Source organism: Podarcis cretensis, assembly GCF_951804945.1.
Source record: "Podarcis cretensis genome assembly, chromosome: 9".
NCBI lineage: Eukaryota > Metazoa > Chordata > Lepidosauria > Squamata > Lacertidae > Podarcis > Podarcis cretensis.
Window position 1 is genome coordinate 70,434,097 of NC_137178.1, and position 17,343 is coordinate 70,451,439.

Sequence of the window (17,343 nt, forward strand, 5' to 3'; positions counted from 1 at the left end):
AAAAAGAGGTAGGAATCGGCTGATATATATGTGGACTGAACCTGGATCAAGTGACTTTTCTTCAAGTTCGTCAAGTTCTTAATGTAGCTCAAGGTTGTCATCTGAACTAGCCAGATGTTTAACTGAGAATCAAGCACAGTCAGTCCATCATTTGAAAATAAGACTTTAGAGCTGTCTTACCCCAAAATGACAACTAGACATTCCGTTTTGGCTACTGCAATCTTGGTTTAAGGAGCCATTTGGCACCTAACTTATACATCTGAGTTTCTAACACTGCTTGTGGGTGTGCGCTTGCATAGAGGAGCATACTGCATGAACAAGCTAGTTGTGCGTTTGACTAGCAAAATCCCAGTGATTGCAACTAACATTTCCCCAGCTATCGTGATCAGATGAATCTCTGCTAGCCATATGTATGGACAACCTGTTCAGAAAATAGTCATTTGTGTGCTGGAGGAGACTTGAGAGTCCCATGGACTGCAAGAAGATCAAACCTCTCCATTCTGAAGGAAATCAGCCCTGAGTGCTCATTGGAAGGACAGATCCTGAAGCTGAGATGCCAATACTTTGGCCGCCTCATGAGAAGAGAAGACTCCCTGGAAAACACCCTGATGTTGGGAAAGATGGAGGGCACAAGGAGAAGGGGACGACAGAGGACGAGATGTTTGGACAGTGTTCTTGAAGCTACTAACATGAGTTTGACCGAACTGCGGGAGGCAGTGGAAGACAGGAGGGCCTGGTGTGCTCTGGTCCATGGGGTCACAAAGAGTCGGACACGACTAAATGACTAAACAACAACCTATCCAGAAACAATTGGAACGGCTTGCATTGGGGGGCAAGGAGTTTCATATGACTAGGCTCTTTTAGGAACAATTTTATTCCTCTCCTGCCCCTGCCAACCCCCTCCCCCCCTACAACCTCACATCTGTCTAAGTAGCTTCTGGGAAGTTTTCTGGATGTGTCACAGACTATTCCCATGTTTCAAATATAGACATATTCTTGGCACTTTGCTCCGTGTATCTCAGGAAAGGTTGGAAAAGTAATATGAGAAGCAATTCTGAGTGCTAACGGAATGATCTGGCAGTTTAAAGTTGTCAGTATCTGAGTTGCCGAAAGCAAAGATAATAATTTCAAGTTGTGACATTCAGTAGGAAATTGCTGAGGGCCAATTTGGATGTAGGAAATATTTAACAGGCCTGTGGGTATAATAAACATGTACTACCGTGGGAGAGAAGCATTTATTTATTTTTAGAAATGTGGCAGAGCGGCTAGTCTGAGCAGCGTTGAGACTGAGATAAGTCCCTTCGCTTTCAGATGGACTTGCCTCTTTCTAAGTATGCTTAGGACAACAGCATTGGTGATATGATTTCCCTTCTACAGATAGTTCTGTCAGTAGAGCATGAGATTCTTAATCTCACGGTTGTGGGTTTGAGCCCCACATGGGGCAAAAGCACTGCAATTCTATGATTCTGCTGCTGTGTTTATGGCACCCTGCAACAATGAAGGAATTAACCATAAATTTAAAAACTAATCTTGTAACAGGCCAGAAACAGCTGCCACAGTAGTAAATGCTGGTTTCTAACCAGATTTGGAAAAGAGTATTGAAATAATATTGCCCTTTCTGTCCTTCTAAAAACAGACATGTTGGGAGGCCATTCTGTACATCGGGTGATGAAGTGACCTAAAGTCAGTTGTCTGCACCTGAGTTTTTGGTCAGACTCATGGAAGAAATTTATACAGACGTTATTGTGCCCTATTATTTAGGACTTCAAATGTGTATATTTTGTGGGGACAGAAGAAGAAAACACTGACTTTCAGCATGGCCATTTGTTGAGAGAATTCTAAGCCGTGTGCATTATTTTATTGCTTTCTGCCTAATAAAGGCCGGAGACAGAGTCATTTTTTTTTTTTTTTTTGAAAAAAGAACTCAGTCTGTTTGGAGTGCTCCAAGTCTACAACCAGAAATGCAAGCTCTACTGCTAACACAAATGTTGAGTTGAAGCCTGCGGCCTTGTTCCACCTCTATTTTGTCCCCTGCCTAACAAAATGAACCAATTGCCAAAGAGTTAGTGGGTTAAGGCAAGTTTGCAGGGTTTTGGCCAGGATTCAGGTTGCCACCATGTCTGCCAGTTCAGGTTAGAAGGCAAACCTGGAGTGCACCTGAAGACAATGCTCTGAGCTTATCTTCAATCTGTCTTCATCTCTGACTAGAACAATAGTTGTTTTCTTGCTTTAAATCCTCTTGTGCCAGTTTCCAAAGGTATGTCAGGAGCTTTTAATCCAGCTTTTTAACAATTGCAGGCTTTATTACAGAACAAACCTGTCTTGGGCCTGTTCTGGGCATTTGGCCAACACTTGATTGCCATAGCTATTGGGGTGGGTGGGGGAGAATGTATAGCTCAGTATTCAGACATCTCCCTTAAGTATTCTCAGATATTTTTTAAAAAAGAAAGCCTTGTGGATCATATGAAGGTGACCTAAGACACATTCTTTTCAGTGGACCTTGCAAAGTGGAGTTTCCCACTGCTTTGTGACCTTGTTCCTCACATCTTCTGCGGAAAGTTTCTTGAACAAACACAGCTTTCTGTGGAAAGCTCCTTGAACAAACATTGACAAGGGGACAGGAATCAAAGCTCACCGAGACCTTGCAATGAATGTGCTTCAAGGCTCACTCGTCTGTATGAGCTGCAGAGTATGATGGACTGAAATGGTCACAATGGCTCCCGGTCACTTCTTGATGGGCTACCAGATTGTCACTTAAAGTGAAATTTGAAGTGGGATTTGTGGTCTCTTCTCAAGGCAGACACCCCCTCAGGGCTTTTGACTGAAACCAAAAGCAACTTTGTGAGACTGTTTCTCAGGGTGGTAGTGGTTCGAAGAAGGTGCACACAACCCTCTGGTAAAATGTGTCAAGCCTTAGCCTACGGCTGAGAGAAGGACGTAAACCGAGGGTTCATTTTGAAGGCCAGCAGGAGAGAAACAGAAAAGCAATAGGACACAGTTGCAGACAGGCAGAAGGTCAGAAATTGCTTCAGGTTGGCTGAGGACAAAGGAGGATCTCAGCACCAGGGGGAGCAAGAAAGAAACACCCATTCACACATTTAAACCATAGTTTGTAACTTGAGGTTGAATCCTGACAAGACAGAAATACTGTTTCTGGGGGACAGAGAGTGGGCAAATGAGGGAGGCGCAGGTCAATTCTGTGTCCAGGGCAGCTGTCTACCAGCTCCATCTGGTACGCAGGCTGAGACCCTACCTGCCCACAGACTGTCTTGCCAGAGTGGTGCATGCTCTAGTTATCTCCCGCTTGGACTACTGCAATGCGCTCTATGTGGGGCTACCTTTGAAGGTGACCTGGAAACTACAACTAATCCAGAATGTGACAGCTAGACTGGTGACTGGGAGCGGCCACCGAGACCACATAACACCTGTCTTGAAAGACCTAAATTGGCTCCCAGTACGTTTCCGAGCACAATTCAAAGAGTTGGTGTTTACCTTTAAAGCCCTAAATGGCCTCAGCCCAGTATACCTTCAGTATACCTGAAGCCCAGTATACCTGAAGCGTCTTCACCCCCATCATTCTGCCCAGAAGCTGAGGTCCAGCACCAAGGGCCTTCTGGTGGTTCCCTCACTGCAAAAAGCCAAGCTACAGGGAACCAGGCAGAGGGCCTTCTCGGTAGTGGCGCCCGCCCTGTGGAACGCCCTCCCACCAGATGTCAAAGAGATAAACAACTACCTGACATTTAGAAGACATCTGAAGGCAGCCCTGTTCAGGGAAGTTTTTAATGTGTGACATTTTAATGTATTTTAAAACTTTGTTGGAAGCTGCCCAGAGTGGCTGGGGAAACCCAGCCAGAAGGGCGGGGTACAAATAAATTATTATTATTATTATTATTATTATTATTATTATTATTATTATTATTACTTGAGAATGTGGCCAAGGAGCATGGTTTACCATGGAAAATAGTCCTAGCAATAAACTGACGTCGATATTAAGGAGCTGAAGACTGTGGCAAAGAGCACATGTTGAATGCTCTGTATGACATTTGAAATAAAAGTGGAACCATGACAAGTAAAGCAATAAAGAGCTCATAGTCACTTCTCTGCATTTGCAAAAACAAAACCCTGTTTGTGGGGAGACACCCATGGAAAACCATGACTTTTATATCAATTTAATATTTTCTAGCCTCCTTCCAATAGTTACTGTGCTATTTTTATGCTGGCTAGGATACTTCCAAATGCTGGGATAGATCTCTTCATACTTGGATGACCAAAGGAATTGGGGAAAAAATCAGGGTTTGGCCTATGAAAAACTTGAGTAAATGTCACTGGAGAAGGTCGGTTGTATCTGTTTGCCACTGGTGATGGTGAAAAAAGCTCTCTTTCTCTGTATATTAACCACGTAGGCATTATTTACTTAGGAAATTTATAAACTGCCTGCTCAATAGAAAATATCTCCAAACAGCTGACAATTATTTATAAAACAACTTAAGTCCACCATGCAATTGAAAACAAGACCATCATTAAAAGCTAAGATAAAAGCGAAGAAAACATTCAAAACAAATATAACTAAATCATAAGGTGAAATTTTTTTTTGGCAGGTGTCTAGTACAGCATAACGAAGGCACCTGCCTAATGTCAAAAAGCAGGGAGTTCCACAGTGCAGGTGCTGCGCCACGAAAGGAATGGCTTCAAAAAAGCGCCATGGACATTACATGCACGTTGCGCAGATCAATGTGTGCATATCTAGGTTAGGTTTATTGTGAGCAGAATTGAGAAGATTCACAGGAAAATATGGGAAATGTGCTTAGGTTGACAAGATAATCCTACATTGCTTGGACAATATCCATAGGCAATATGGAAAACTGGGCGTTGCAGCCATCTCTATATCCGGTCCACATACAATTGATTATTTTAATCTGAATGTGCAAAGTGACTCAGAAAAACAAACTGAGAGGGAATAATGGTGAGTATTCCAGCACGAAGATAATTTTCCTTGCTTGTTGAGTATTTGGCAAGAATGTATTAAGAGGATTTCGCGAACTTTGCTACCTTTTCTGCGACTGGTGGGAAATACTTAGGCAATTTTTTTTGCCTGAAAATGGGAGAAGGGTCTGCTTTTCTGGGAAAGTTTAGGAAAGCCACCTGTTTCACCCTAAACTCCACTTTTTCCACGGTGTTTTCAATTATCTTCATCAGGGAGAAAGAGGATATATGTGTGGCTTAATCTTTCCTGTGCATCTGTTCAAATTGCTCTGAACTGAAACTAAAAAAGGATGAGATCAAAAAAGCTGAAATTGAATGAGATACTGGATATATCCCAGTGACTTTTTTGTTTTTTGTTGAACGGGCAACCTCTAAGATAATCATATTAAAAAGGCTTCACTGCACCATTCTAAGTACTGCATCCTTTAATCTCGCTTTCATTTATGTGTCCAAATCAAGCAATGGACAGCCACGCCGAAGAGAAGCCACATTGATCTTTTCTCTCTCTTTCTCATTCCATTAGTTCAGCTTTGGGGCAGGTATGTGTTTTGTGATATTCTCAGAACGAGATAATCATCTCCAAGCATCGCTGCACATCTTTAATAATGCCTGGAACACCAAATAGTATAAAAGCATTAAGTCATTAAAAAAGAGAATAACCTGTATTTACTAGATTTCAAATAGGCGTTTAGATTACTTTGTCACATTAAACTACCGCTGTGCTACTTATCTTTCTTCACAGGTGCTTGGAAAAAGCGTCCATTAATGTTTTGCAGGCTAAAAAAAACCAACAGCATGCACAATAAACAAGTGTCTCTTAGGAAAGAAGGGGGTGGATGGAATAAAAAGACTTGCCGTATTACGGTATTGCACAAATCTTTTGGAAATCTGTGTTACCTACTCTCTTGCAGACTGGTGCAGCTGACTCACTGGAGGGCTGTATTCCCATAGCTGTCAACCATCCCTTATTTGGTGGGAAAGTCCCATATCCCAGCGCCGTGTCCCGCTGCTGTCCCTTATTGATGATGTTCCTGTCCCTTAAATTTCCCAGGTTTCAAAGGAAGCAGCTCCTCTCCCTCCCTCCCTGCCGGCCAGGGAGGAGGGAGGCTCCAACTGTGTTGCTTGGCTGTGTTGCTCACCCAATAAGGAGTCTAAGAATGCCTGGGGGTTGGAGATTGCATGCCTTGTGCCGATCAAATCGGCCGCGTTGCCTGGGGACTCGCCTTTGCTCAGCGCTTCCCAGCGGAGAGGTGAGGGTGGTTTTCCTTGCTGCATCCCCTTTGCCGGGTTGCTGCGCTGTGGGAACCACTGCTTGAGGCTTCGTTTGGCTGCTGGCTGGGCTTTCTGCCTTTGGCTCGGAGGGGCTCAGAAGTTGAACATACCTGTGTTTGGAAAATCTCTTATTTTGGCTGCTGATCCCTTCTTTTCGAGGCTGCTGGTCCCTTATTTTCAAATCTGTAAGTTGACAGCTATGCGTATTCCACGTATATAAAAGTAAGAGGCAATTTGTAGTGCAAGCATGAAAGCTATAGGAATGAGTGGCTAAGCTGCTCTAACATCACAGAGGGACGGCTAACCAATAAAATTTTAGTAAAAACAAAATAAGAAAAAGAAAAAAGAAAAAACACAATTTAAAATACAGGTTAAAATACAATTTAAAATGCAGCCTCATTTTAAAAGTCAAAACCATAAGGGGAGGGAAACATAAGGGTCAGACTGAGTCCAAACCAAAGGTCAGGTGGAACAGCTCTGTCTTGCAGGCCCTGCGGAAAGATGTCAAGTCCCGCAGGGCCCTAGTCTCTTGTGACAGAGCGTTCCACCAAGTTGGGGCCAGTACTGAAAAGGCCCTGCCCTAATTGAGATCAATCTAACCACCTTATGACTTGGGACCTCCAAAATGTTGTCATTTGTGGACCTTAAGGTCCTCCGCGAGGCATACCAGAAGAGCTGAGGTGGTGTGGGGCGACAGCAGCAGCTCCTGTTGCTTCTTTTCCCTCTCTTTGGTGCACAGCGTGAAAGGGCAGCCAGCCATGCCCCCTGCCCCAAAACTTCTCCTGTTCATTCAAGTGTTCAGAAACCTGGTCCTTCCTCAGAACTGGAGCCAGAACTGAAGATGGGAACCAGCTTCTCTCTGCATGTGACCTCAGCAAGAGCTTGTTTCTGAATGCTACTTAGTCAGGCATGCTGCCACACACACCTCCCTTCTGGCTGCTAAGTTGGCTTTTGTGGAGATTCAATAACAGCAAATAGAATCATAGAGTTGGAAGGGACCCCAAAGACCATCTGTTTCGTCCCCCTGCAACACAGGAATGCTGGCCACAACCATCCCTGTAGGGGATGGTTGGTTAACCACCAGGCACACTGACCAGTGTTAGAAACTTAGGTGCCAAATGACTCCTTAAACCAGGGTTACAGTCACCAAAATGGAATGCCTAGTTGCCACTTTTGGGTTCCTGAAATTCGTTCTGATTGTACAGACAAAGTAAAACAGATAGAATTATACAGGATGTGTTGCTAGTGTGTGAAAAAACAATCCAGATCCCCAGGCATGTACCTCCATATGGTGGAGATGTCCAGTGCCATCCTTGGTCAGAGCCAGTGTGGTGTAGTGGTTAAGAGCGGTGGACTCGTAATCTGGTGAACTGGATTTGATTCCTCGCTCCTCCACATGCAGCTGCTGGGTGACCTTGGGCTAGTCACACTTCTCTGAAGTCTCTCAGTCTCACTCACCTCACAGAGTGTTTGTTGTGGGGGGAGGAAGGAAAAGGAGATGGTTAGCCGCTTTGAGACTCCTTAAAAGGTAAAGGGACCCCTGACCATTAGGTCCAGTCGCAGACGACTGTGGGGTTGCGGCGCTCATCTCGCTTTACTGGCTGAGGGAGCCCGGCGTACAGCTTCCGGGTCATGTGGCCAGCATGACTAAGCTGCTTCTGGCGAACCAGAGCAGCACACAGAAATGCTGTTTACCTTCCCGCCGGAGCGGTACCTATTTATCTACTTGCACTTTGTGCTTTCGAACTGCTAGGTTGGCAGGAGCAGGGACCGAGCAACGGGAGCTCACTCCGTTGCGGGGATTCGAACCACCGACCTTCTGCTCAGCAAGCCCTAGGATCAATGGTTTAACCCACAGCGCCACCCGCGTCCCTGAGACTCCTTAGGGTAGTGATAAAGTGGGATATCAAATCCAAATTCTTCTTCTTGGTCGCAAATGGTCAATAGCCAGGTGCAAAATATGCCTGACGCGTATTGAATTTCAAATGCGGACACTGACCAATGACTTCTTCTTTTGAACCTGCTTCCAACTTGGCTTGGCCTCTTGCCTGGCTTTCATTGCCCTTTGCTGTTGGGTATTGTGGGGATCAACCAGGAGTGAAGTTCAGCCACTGATTTCCTATTCCTTCTGTCACTGTGGTCCCTTGACAGAAGCCAACCCTTGAAGCTGGCCCTCTTCCTTGCTGCCTCTCAAACTGTGGGGAGGTGGGGCTGTGTGGAGAGAGTCTCCTCCTTTAAATTCATGGGAGTTTACCTTAGTGAAGACCTCACTTGGAAAATCAACATAACTCAGTTGGTCAGAAAGGCCCAACAGAGACTCCATTTCCTCCGGGTCTTGCGAAAGAATAATGTTAAACAACAACTGATGAACTCCTTTTACAATAGAAAGTGTCCTTTCGTATTGTATCACAGTGTGGTATGCTGGTCTGACAGCCACGGACAGAAAGTCTCTACAGAGGGTGGTGAATACAGCACATGATATCATGGGCTGTCCCTTGAATCCGCTAGATGACATTGCAAGGGATTGTTGCCTTAGGAGAGCAAGAAAAATTCTCAGGAATGACTCACACCCCGGCCAGCACCTCTTTAACCTTCTACCCTCGGGCAGGAGATATAGAAGTATAATCAGCCTTACCAACAGGCTAAAAAATAGCTTCTATCCGTGGACTGTTAGGCTGTTGAACGGAAAATAACATAGCGAAATTGACTTGCGAGGTGGTGTGTTTTTCGATAAGAGATTGGATGTTTTTTTGGGGGGAGGCTCATTTAATTTCATTGTACACAGGTTGTACAATGACAATAAAGGTATTATTATTATTATTATTATTATTATTATTATTATTATTATTATTCATCTTCATCTTGAGTCATCCAGTGGCACCATTTTCCATAGACTGGAATGGCCGGCTCCTATCAAGTTTTTCTCTTGCCACGAAGTCTTTTGTGTCTTCTGCCTCCTCCCCTGCCCCCAGATTCCTGTCAGATGCAGTAGTTTGTCACTTTCCAAGGTGAATAGCATTGTTAAATTCTGCCCATGTTTCTAATGTCTCCGCTCCTCCCACTCTTAATATCTGCAAATTTAATTAATCTGCCATTTCCTCCCTCTTCCAGAACATTAATGAAGCAAGCTAAATAGAATCAGAAGCAATACAATTTCTCTGTAATGCATTAATGGCTTTCCCCACCCACCCCAAAGTTGTTGTGTATCATCACCCTTCATTTCAATCAACAGGAGTGTTTATGTCCAATTTAAGCAGATTTCTGTAAAGTATGCTAGTCAGTGTTCTCCTAAAACCTGGCTGTATCACAGCAATTGCTTAATGCTTTCCATTTAGAATTTGTGTAAGAAAATGTAACAAACCAGTCCCAGTGGTTTGTGTAGTTTGAGACTCACTAAATTTCAAGATACGTGTGTACAAATTGGTTATCACTGTATTATAGTGGTGTATCTCTGAATATTCTGCACAGTATGCATAGAATACTTTTATTTCCTTTTTGGTTGAAATGACCAGGATGGTCACAACAACAAATAAGCTTTGACTCACTTTTTATGTCCACGTAAATTATCAGTGAGCGCTGACAATGTCATGTGCAGTTGTATTGTTCAACAACCTACCATTGCTAAAGCAGTAAGGGAAACCGGAAAAATATACTTCTACCACTGGACTTGAAAGCTAGCTGATTTGCAAACTTAAATTAAGTTTTCAAGATGTCTTCTCAGATAGGCCAATATGTTATAATGTCTTGTGACCTGGATTTCTGCCAGGGAGACCTATGTTCAAATCTGTGCTTAGCTTACAGGGTGACCTTGAGCTCCTTGTTCTCTAACTTACTTCACTGGGACGTTGTGAGGGTAAATTGTGGAGAAAGTATTTATGACAACCTGAGTTTGGAAGAAAGGAGGGATAGAAATTCATTCCACAGGGCCTGCAGGGCTGAGCAAGATTTATATAATGCAGATCCAGTTACTGTGCAATGTCTACAAAGGTTTGTGAAGTTTTGCCAGTTGCTTACGGTACTTTTTAAGCCTTTAAGAAATAGTGTTGCTAAAATAAGACACACAATCTTGCACCGTGGGGTTTGGCCAAATCCGGTGCCGTTCCCAGTTATATACATAATACATACTACTGATTTGCAGCAGTAGATCGAAGCTGCTGGGCGAATGTTTCCTGAGTCAAAGGTTTCCATGTAAAGGAAAGCAACACGACACAAGTCTGGAATTCACTTAACAGAGTCTGACCTTTTTCTTTTCCCACCCCTCAAAGCGACATGTTGCCCGCGGCCCAATAAACATGAATAACGACCTTAGCATAAATCAATAGGGGTGTGTTTTTACTACTGTCAAGAGGGGAAATAGTTTCTTTCCATGTCTGAACAATAAAGTTGCAATAGTGCCATCTAGTGTGTTGTTTTTAAAAATATATCTGAGCTACTGGAGACCTTTGAGTTTTGTCTTATGCGACAAACGTCTCTGCATTCTTGGGTTGGAGGGCAGAATGGGGACCAACAATGCTTTCGCGTTTCCTTCCGACTGCTTTAGTACTTGAGAACTGAGGAAAGAAGCAGCAAGAAGCGTAACACGGTCGAAATCTTAATGTGCCAGAATGGAGGCAAGAAAACTGGCCTCCTTTCCTGTACAATACTCCTAGACTTGTGGGCAGTCGAGGTTAGGTTGACTACAATGGCTCACCAGTGTATGTGCCGAGAGAACTGTTGTTGTACTAGCCAGTATCTTTCTGGGTGGCATTGCATGGGCTGTGAGAAGGAAGGAACACAAGCAAATCGGCCTCATTAGCTCCTCCTCCTGTTGATGGCACTGATGCCGCCAGGTGTATCATCTTCATTTTTCTGTGGCTGCCTGCACTAAGCTGCCTTTTTAACCATCTGGACTTGGATTGGCCCAACGTACTTCTAACAGGAGGTCAAGGAAGGAACAGGCATGTTAGTTGTGACTTTCCCACCTCATGAGACAAATCGGGAGGGCTGACAGGACAAGTTCCTCACCTCTGCGGGTGGCCAAATAAACCATAGTTAAGGCAGGGACTTGGTTCATATGTGAGGCTCCAAACTATAGTATAACCAAACTGCGATGAAGTTCTGTGATTCCTTAGAGCTGCTGGCGTGGTGGTTCTTTTGTTAAAGTTTGGAGTGTTTTGAATACAGTGGTATCTCGGGTTAAGTACTTAATTCGTTCTGGAGGTCCGTTCTTAACCTGAAACTGTTCTTAACCCGAGGTACCACTTTAGCTAATGGGGCCTCCATCTGCTGCCACGCCGATGCCGCGTGATTTGTGTTCTCATCCTGAAGCAAAGTTCTTAACCCGAGGTACTATTTCTGGGTTAGCGGAGTCTGTAACCTGAAGCATCTGTAATCTGAAGCGTCTGTAACCTGAGGTACCACTGTACTTAACATTCTCTTGTATTTATTTTTGGAGGAGGCAGAAAGTTGTTTTCTTAAAGCATGCTGGTCTCCCCTTTTTCTGCAAGAGAAAATTCCTCAGAAACACTCTGTGAGACAAAGTCCTTGTTCAATCACTGCTCTCTCTCTCTCTCTTAACAGTAGCACGGGAGATAAAATGCTGCCCTCTGAACCCCGGGTATCCAAGCTATTATAAACGAAGCAAGATTTATTCTAGAGACCTGGAGCGGACACGTCACTTCTTCTGTCCTCTCTGACTGACAGAAATCTGCTTGGGGCAAAAGCAGGCAGGAAACAGCAAGCATTCGCTGACTGAGAAAGAGACAGACCATCCTAGGAACATGGCCTCAGCTCTTTCTGGTGCATCCAGCACCCTTGACTCTTCTGCAGACTCCAGCTGGAATCCGGAAGGCGTTTCTTTCCCAAAACCGTTTGCTTGGGGCGCATCCACAGCCGCATACCAGGTTGAAGGTATCTGATTTTTCTTTAAATAAACTTATTTGCAGTATTTTGTGGCAAATGGATGAAATCGGGTTTCTGAAAATGGATTGACTGTCATAATGATTTATCCTTCGTAAATAAGGAGAAGAAGGAGTCTCATGAAGTTTGGGAAGAGATTTCCTCCATTACATTGCTCTCTTCCGGCATAGCAGAACTCAATAACCTCCTTCAAAGAAACACTTGATGGGAGGGAAATAATGGGAATTGTTGTTGTTGTTTAGTCGTTTAGTCGTGTCCGACTCTTCGTGACCCCATGGACCAGAGAACGCCAGGCACTCCTGTCCTCCACTGCCCCCCGCAGCTTGGTCAGACTCATGCTGGTAACCTCGAAAACACTATCCAACCATCTCGTCCTCTGTCGCCCCCTTCTCCTTGTGCCCTCCATCTTTCCCAACATCAGGGTCTTCTCCAGGGAGTCTTCTCTTCTCATGAGGTGGCCAAAGTACTGGAGCCTCAGCTTCACAATCTGTCCTTCCAGTGAGCACTCAGGGCTGATTTCCTTCAGAATGGAGAGGTTTGATCTTCTTGCAGTCCATGGGACTCTCAAGAGTCTCCTCCAGCACCATAATTCAAAAGCATCAATTCTTCGGCGATCAGCCTTCTTTATGGTCCAGCTCTCACTTCCATACATCACTACTGGGAAAACCATAGCTTTAACTATACGGACCTTTGTTGGCAAGGTGATGTCTCTAATAATGGGAATGGATTCCTCTAGATCCCAAATGCAGATGGAAGATAGTACGAAATTTGAGCAGTTTGTAATCTTTTTGTAGTTGAAAAATCACAACACAGATTATACTTTTAGGGCTGAGTTTATAAAAATGCTTTCATTTATTCAGACATTGATACTCTTGTCATTCTATAATAATAATAATAATAATAATAATAATAATAATAAATTTGGGTAGAAGATTCCAGATAAAAGTATATGTTATGTATAGAAGTGCTCACCCTGGCCACCAGGGGTATTGTGTATATAGTTTTCACTCAGGTCCACGTCAGTTAATTTAGGTGGGAAACCCTGGGGTTTTGTTGTTATAATGTTGTCAGCCGGCTGCCTATAAAAGCAGGCCGGCTGAGCTGTTCAGTTCAGTTCAGTTCCAGCTTACTATAAAGAACCACTTGGAGAAATCTCTGTGTCGTCTGCTTTGTCAACCCACTACTTAATAGTATAAATTTCCACACAAAAAAAGCATGTCCTCACAAGATTTCCTCTGAGGGAGAAGTGAAATGAACAAAAGGGTATGTTCGCGAGTGCTTTCTTGCCCCATGTGCTACATTTATTTAATTCATTTTTTTATCTGGAACATTTGTAGATTGCTCAATATTTAACAAAGGGAAAACAAGATAGTATAAAGCTTATAAGATAAAGTTATGATAAAAGGCTACCAACCAATACTGTCTCTGCAGAAGATAAGCCTTCAGAAACTTTACGAAGTCTTTAATAGATGACAGAAAGTGATGATCTGCCTGATCTCCATGGGGAGAGTGCTCTACAGGGCAGGTGCCAAGACCTGAGCCATGGAACAAACCTCTGACACATTGTGTAGGAGAATATGTACAGTGGTGCCTCACAAGACGAAATTAATCCTTTCCGTGAGGCTCTTCGTATAGCGGTTTTTTTGTCTTGCGAAGCAAGCCCATTGACAGCTTAGCGGATTAGCGCTATTAGCGGTTTAGCGGCTTTTAGCGGATCAGCTGATAAGCGGCTTAGGGCTTAGGAAAAGGGGGGGAAAAGGGAAAAAACCCCGCAGGAACTCGCAAGACATTTTCGTCTTGCGAAGCAAGCCCATAGGGAAATTTGTTTTGCGAAGCGCCTCCAAAACGGAAAACCCTTTCGTCTAGCGGGTTTTCCGTCTTGCGAGGCATTCGTCTTGCGGGGCACCACTGTAGCTGGAAGAGAATTTAAAAACAACAGCACCTGAGGTTCAAGTTGGCTTCTAGATCCATCATGCAGGGATGCCGACAGGATCTCCTGGGCCTGGTACGCTGTGGGTAGATCCACATACATAAAATATGGATCCAGTGCACATTTAAAGCACATGACTTCTGCCAAAGAAACCTGGGAGCATTAGCTTTCCGTTCACAAACTTAAAATTCCCCGTACAGTTGTACCTTGGATCCCGAATGCCTTGGTACTTGGACATTTTGGCTCCTGAACGCCGCAAACCCAGAAGTGAGTGTTCGGGTTTGTGAATGTTCTTTGGAGCCTGAACGTTCGACAGGGCTTCCGATTGGCTGCAGGAGCTTCCTGCAGCCAATCGGAAGCCGTGCTTTGGTTTCCAAAAGTTTTGGAAGTCAAACGGACTTCCGGAACGGATTCCGTTCAACTTCCAAGGTACGACTGTACTCTTTTGGCACCAGGTTAAAACTTAACTCTTCTCCCAGGCATCTGACAGAGTATGATGAGCTGTTTGATGCTGTTTTTGATTGTTCTTCTGCTGGGTTCGTTCAAGCATTATTAGAACGCTTTTACTGATATGTTTTACATGTTGTACATTTTCAGCTTTTAACCTTTTGTAAGTCACTTAGAAACTTCTTTGAAGCAAATGACTCAGAAATCGAATAAATAAAATAATATAATATCCTCACCGTTGATAACAATATAAGGTAAAGGGACCATTAGGTCCAGTCGTGGCCGACTCTGGGGTTGCGGCGCTCATCTCGCTTTATTGGCCGAGGGAGCCGGCCTACAGCTTCCGGGTCATGTGGCCAGCATGACTAAGCCGCTTCTGGCGAACCAGAGCAGCACACAGAGACGCCGTTTACCTTCCCGCTAGAGCAGTACCTATTTATCTACTTGCAAATTGATGTGCCTTTGAACTGCTAGGTTGGCAGGAGCAGGGACCAAGCAACGAGAGCTCACCCCGTTGCGGGGATTCGAACCACCGACCTTCTGATCGGCAAGTCCTAGGCTCTGTGGTTTAATCCACAGCGCCACCTGAATCCCTTATACAATATACTTATTCCCAAATAAGACCCTCCAGAAGGGATGAATGCTCCTTTATTTTAGTTCATGCCTCAGGTGAGGTTGTTGTGTAAACCCTTACAGAGCAAATGGGAATTGTTTGCCGGAAGATCCTTCCCTGAAGATAAGAATATATTCTGGGTTTGGAAGAGACAAAGTCTTGTTTGTTTCTTCAGATTATGAGTAAACACATCCCATAACTGAGGGGTTCAGGACTGCAATGAAAGAAGGCCTGTGTCTAGTCACGTTTTCCCCCTGTAGCTCTGAAAGTCCCACACTGGATGACATTTTTGCAAGTTTAGCAGAGTTTGTTAACTTTTAAAAGGGTTGAAGTATCATTCTGATTGTGCCAGGTGAGCTCAAAGGGCAGCTCAAAGTGCCTTGTGACCCAGGAATAACAAGGTGAATTTTCAACAGAGCACTCAAAGGTGTTTCTTCTTACCAAAGGCCATCCCTCTGATAAATTTCAGTTTTCTGTGATAAAACTCTTTTAAACCAGATACGTACCAGATTTTTTTTGGTTGTTTTACACTTGGTTTTCTCCTCTGGAGGAAGAAGCAGAATAAATAATGAATAAATAGCAGTAGTTGTGATGCATTCTTACAGGCTGGTTTGTGCATGAGGAAAACCAGTTAACTTGCAAACAACTGGACTCAATGCATGGCTTTGATAAACTGGAACTTCTATGTTAGTGGTAAATATGTAGGTGCTCATCTATTCCCCTGTATGATAGACAATTCCTGACATTAGAATACAGAAATGTGGGGATTCATGTCTATTTGTAAGTGGCTTTCGGTTACCCTAGGCGAGATAAAGCGACTGACAAATTTAAGAGATAAATAAGAACAGTAATACAAAAATTGAGGTCAGTTCTAGCTAGCTAATAATAATTGATGATCATTACCACAGCAAACTATGATCATGGCCACTGGTCCCATCATCTCCTGGCAAATAGAAGGGGAAGAAATGGAGGCAGTGAGAGATTTTACTTTCTTGGGCTCCATGATCACTGCAGATGGTGACAGCAGCCACGAAATTAAAAGACGCCTGCTTCTTGGGAGAAAAGCAACGACAAACCTAGACAGCATCTTAAAAAGCAGAGACACCACCTTGCCAACAAAGGTCCGTATAGTTAAAGCTATGGTTTTCCCAGTAGTAATGTATGGAAGTGAGAGCTGGACCATAAAGAAGGCTGATTGCCGAAGAACTGATGCTTTTGAATTATGGTGCTGGAGGAGACTCGTGAGAATCCCGTGGACTGCAAGAAGATCAAACCAATCCATTCTTAAGGAAATCAGCCCTGAGTGCTCACTGGAAGGAAAGATCCTGAAGCTGAGATGCCAATACTTTGGCCACCTCATGAGAAGAGAAGACTCCCTGGAAAAGACCCTGATGTTGGGAAAGACGGAGGGCACAAGGAGAAGGGGACAGCAGAGGACGAGATGGTTGGGCAGTGTTCTCGAAGCTATCAGCATGAGTTTGACCATACTGCGGGAGGCAGTGGGGGACAGGAGTGCCTGGCGTGCTCTGGTCCATGGGGTCACAAAGAGTCGGACACGACTAAACGACTAAACAACAACAACAACATCATTTATTTCACTGTTGCATTTTTTATCATGCCTTATTCTCCAAAGAGCTCAACACGGCATACATTATTCTCCCCCTTCCCATTGATGCTGGCACCTGTCTGCTTCAAGAGACAGTGGAGTGCACCTCTGGGGTGAAGTCAAATCCCTGCATTAGCAGCACCGAAATGGCTAGCCTGGGCAGAGGTCCTGGACTGCCCAGATCACAATACATCCCCTCTTGGCCTTGCTTATGTGGTCCACAGGAAAGCAGAGCAATATGTTTGGCACCAGCTTGGCTGCAGAAGCTGCCAGGAGGACGACAAGACACTATCCAACCACCTTAGGGACTCCACTATGTATTTGTGTAGGTTTTACTCCATAGCCTTTTCTTCTCCCAAAGTTATCCCACAAGGTAACAGAGGTTTAAGATAAGAGTTTTCTTCTCCTAGACGGGCTACCTTCCCAGTTGCACAATAATGATCATTGATTATTTATACCGCACCCATTTGGCTGGGTCCCCCCGGGAGGCTCCCAACAGAATACCGACAACAATAAAAGCGGTAAAATATCAAACATTAAAAACTTCCCTAAACAGGGCTGCCTTCAGACGTCTTCTAAAAGTCAGATAGTTGT

General features: G+C 44.1%; 1 protein-coding gene and 1 long non-coding RNA gene across 5 annotated transcripts in view; one reads left to right on the forward strand and one right to left on the reverse strand.

Annotated features, from left to right (window-relative positions):
• Positions 1-17,343, forward strand: part of LOC307223595 (cytosolic beta-glucosidase-like) — a 112,852-nt gene that overhangs the window by 41,795 nt on the left and 53,714 nt on the right. For 2 of the 4 annotated variants that reach the window (XM_079989772.1, XM_079989775.1), the window contains exon 2: positions 11,815-12,144. In XM_079989772.1, the coding sequence (XP_079845898.1) occupies positions 12,015-12,144 (130 nt within the window). In that variant the 5' untranslated portion in view covers positions 11,815-12,014. Of the gene's footprint in view, positions 1-9,243; positions 9,264-11,814; positions 12,145-17,343 lie in introns of those variants that run through there. The other 2 variants (XM_079989774.1, XM_079989773.1) reach the window with 2 other exon arrangements.
• LOC307223670 overlaps positions 13,937-17,343 on the reverse strand; it is a 384,691-nt gene continuing 381,284 nt past the window's right edge. The window contains exon 3 of the long non-coding RNA XR_013842180.1: positions 13,937-14,067. This is a non-coding gene — a long non-coding RNA (uncharacterized lncRNA). The remainder of the gene's footprint in view (positions 14,068-17,343) is intronic.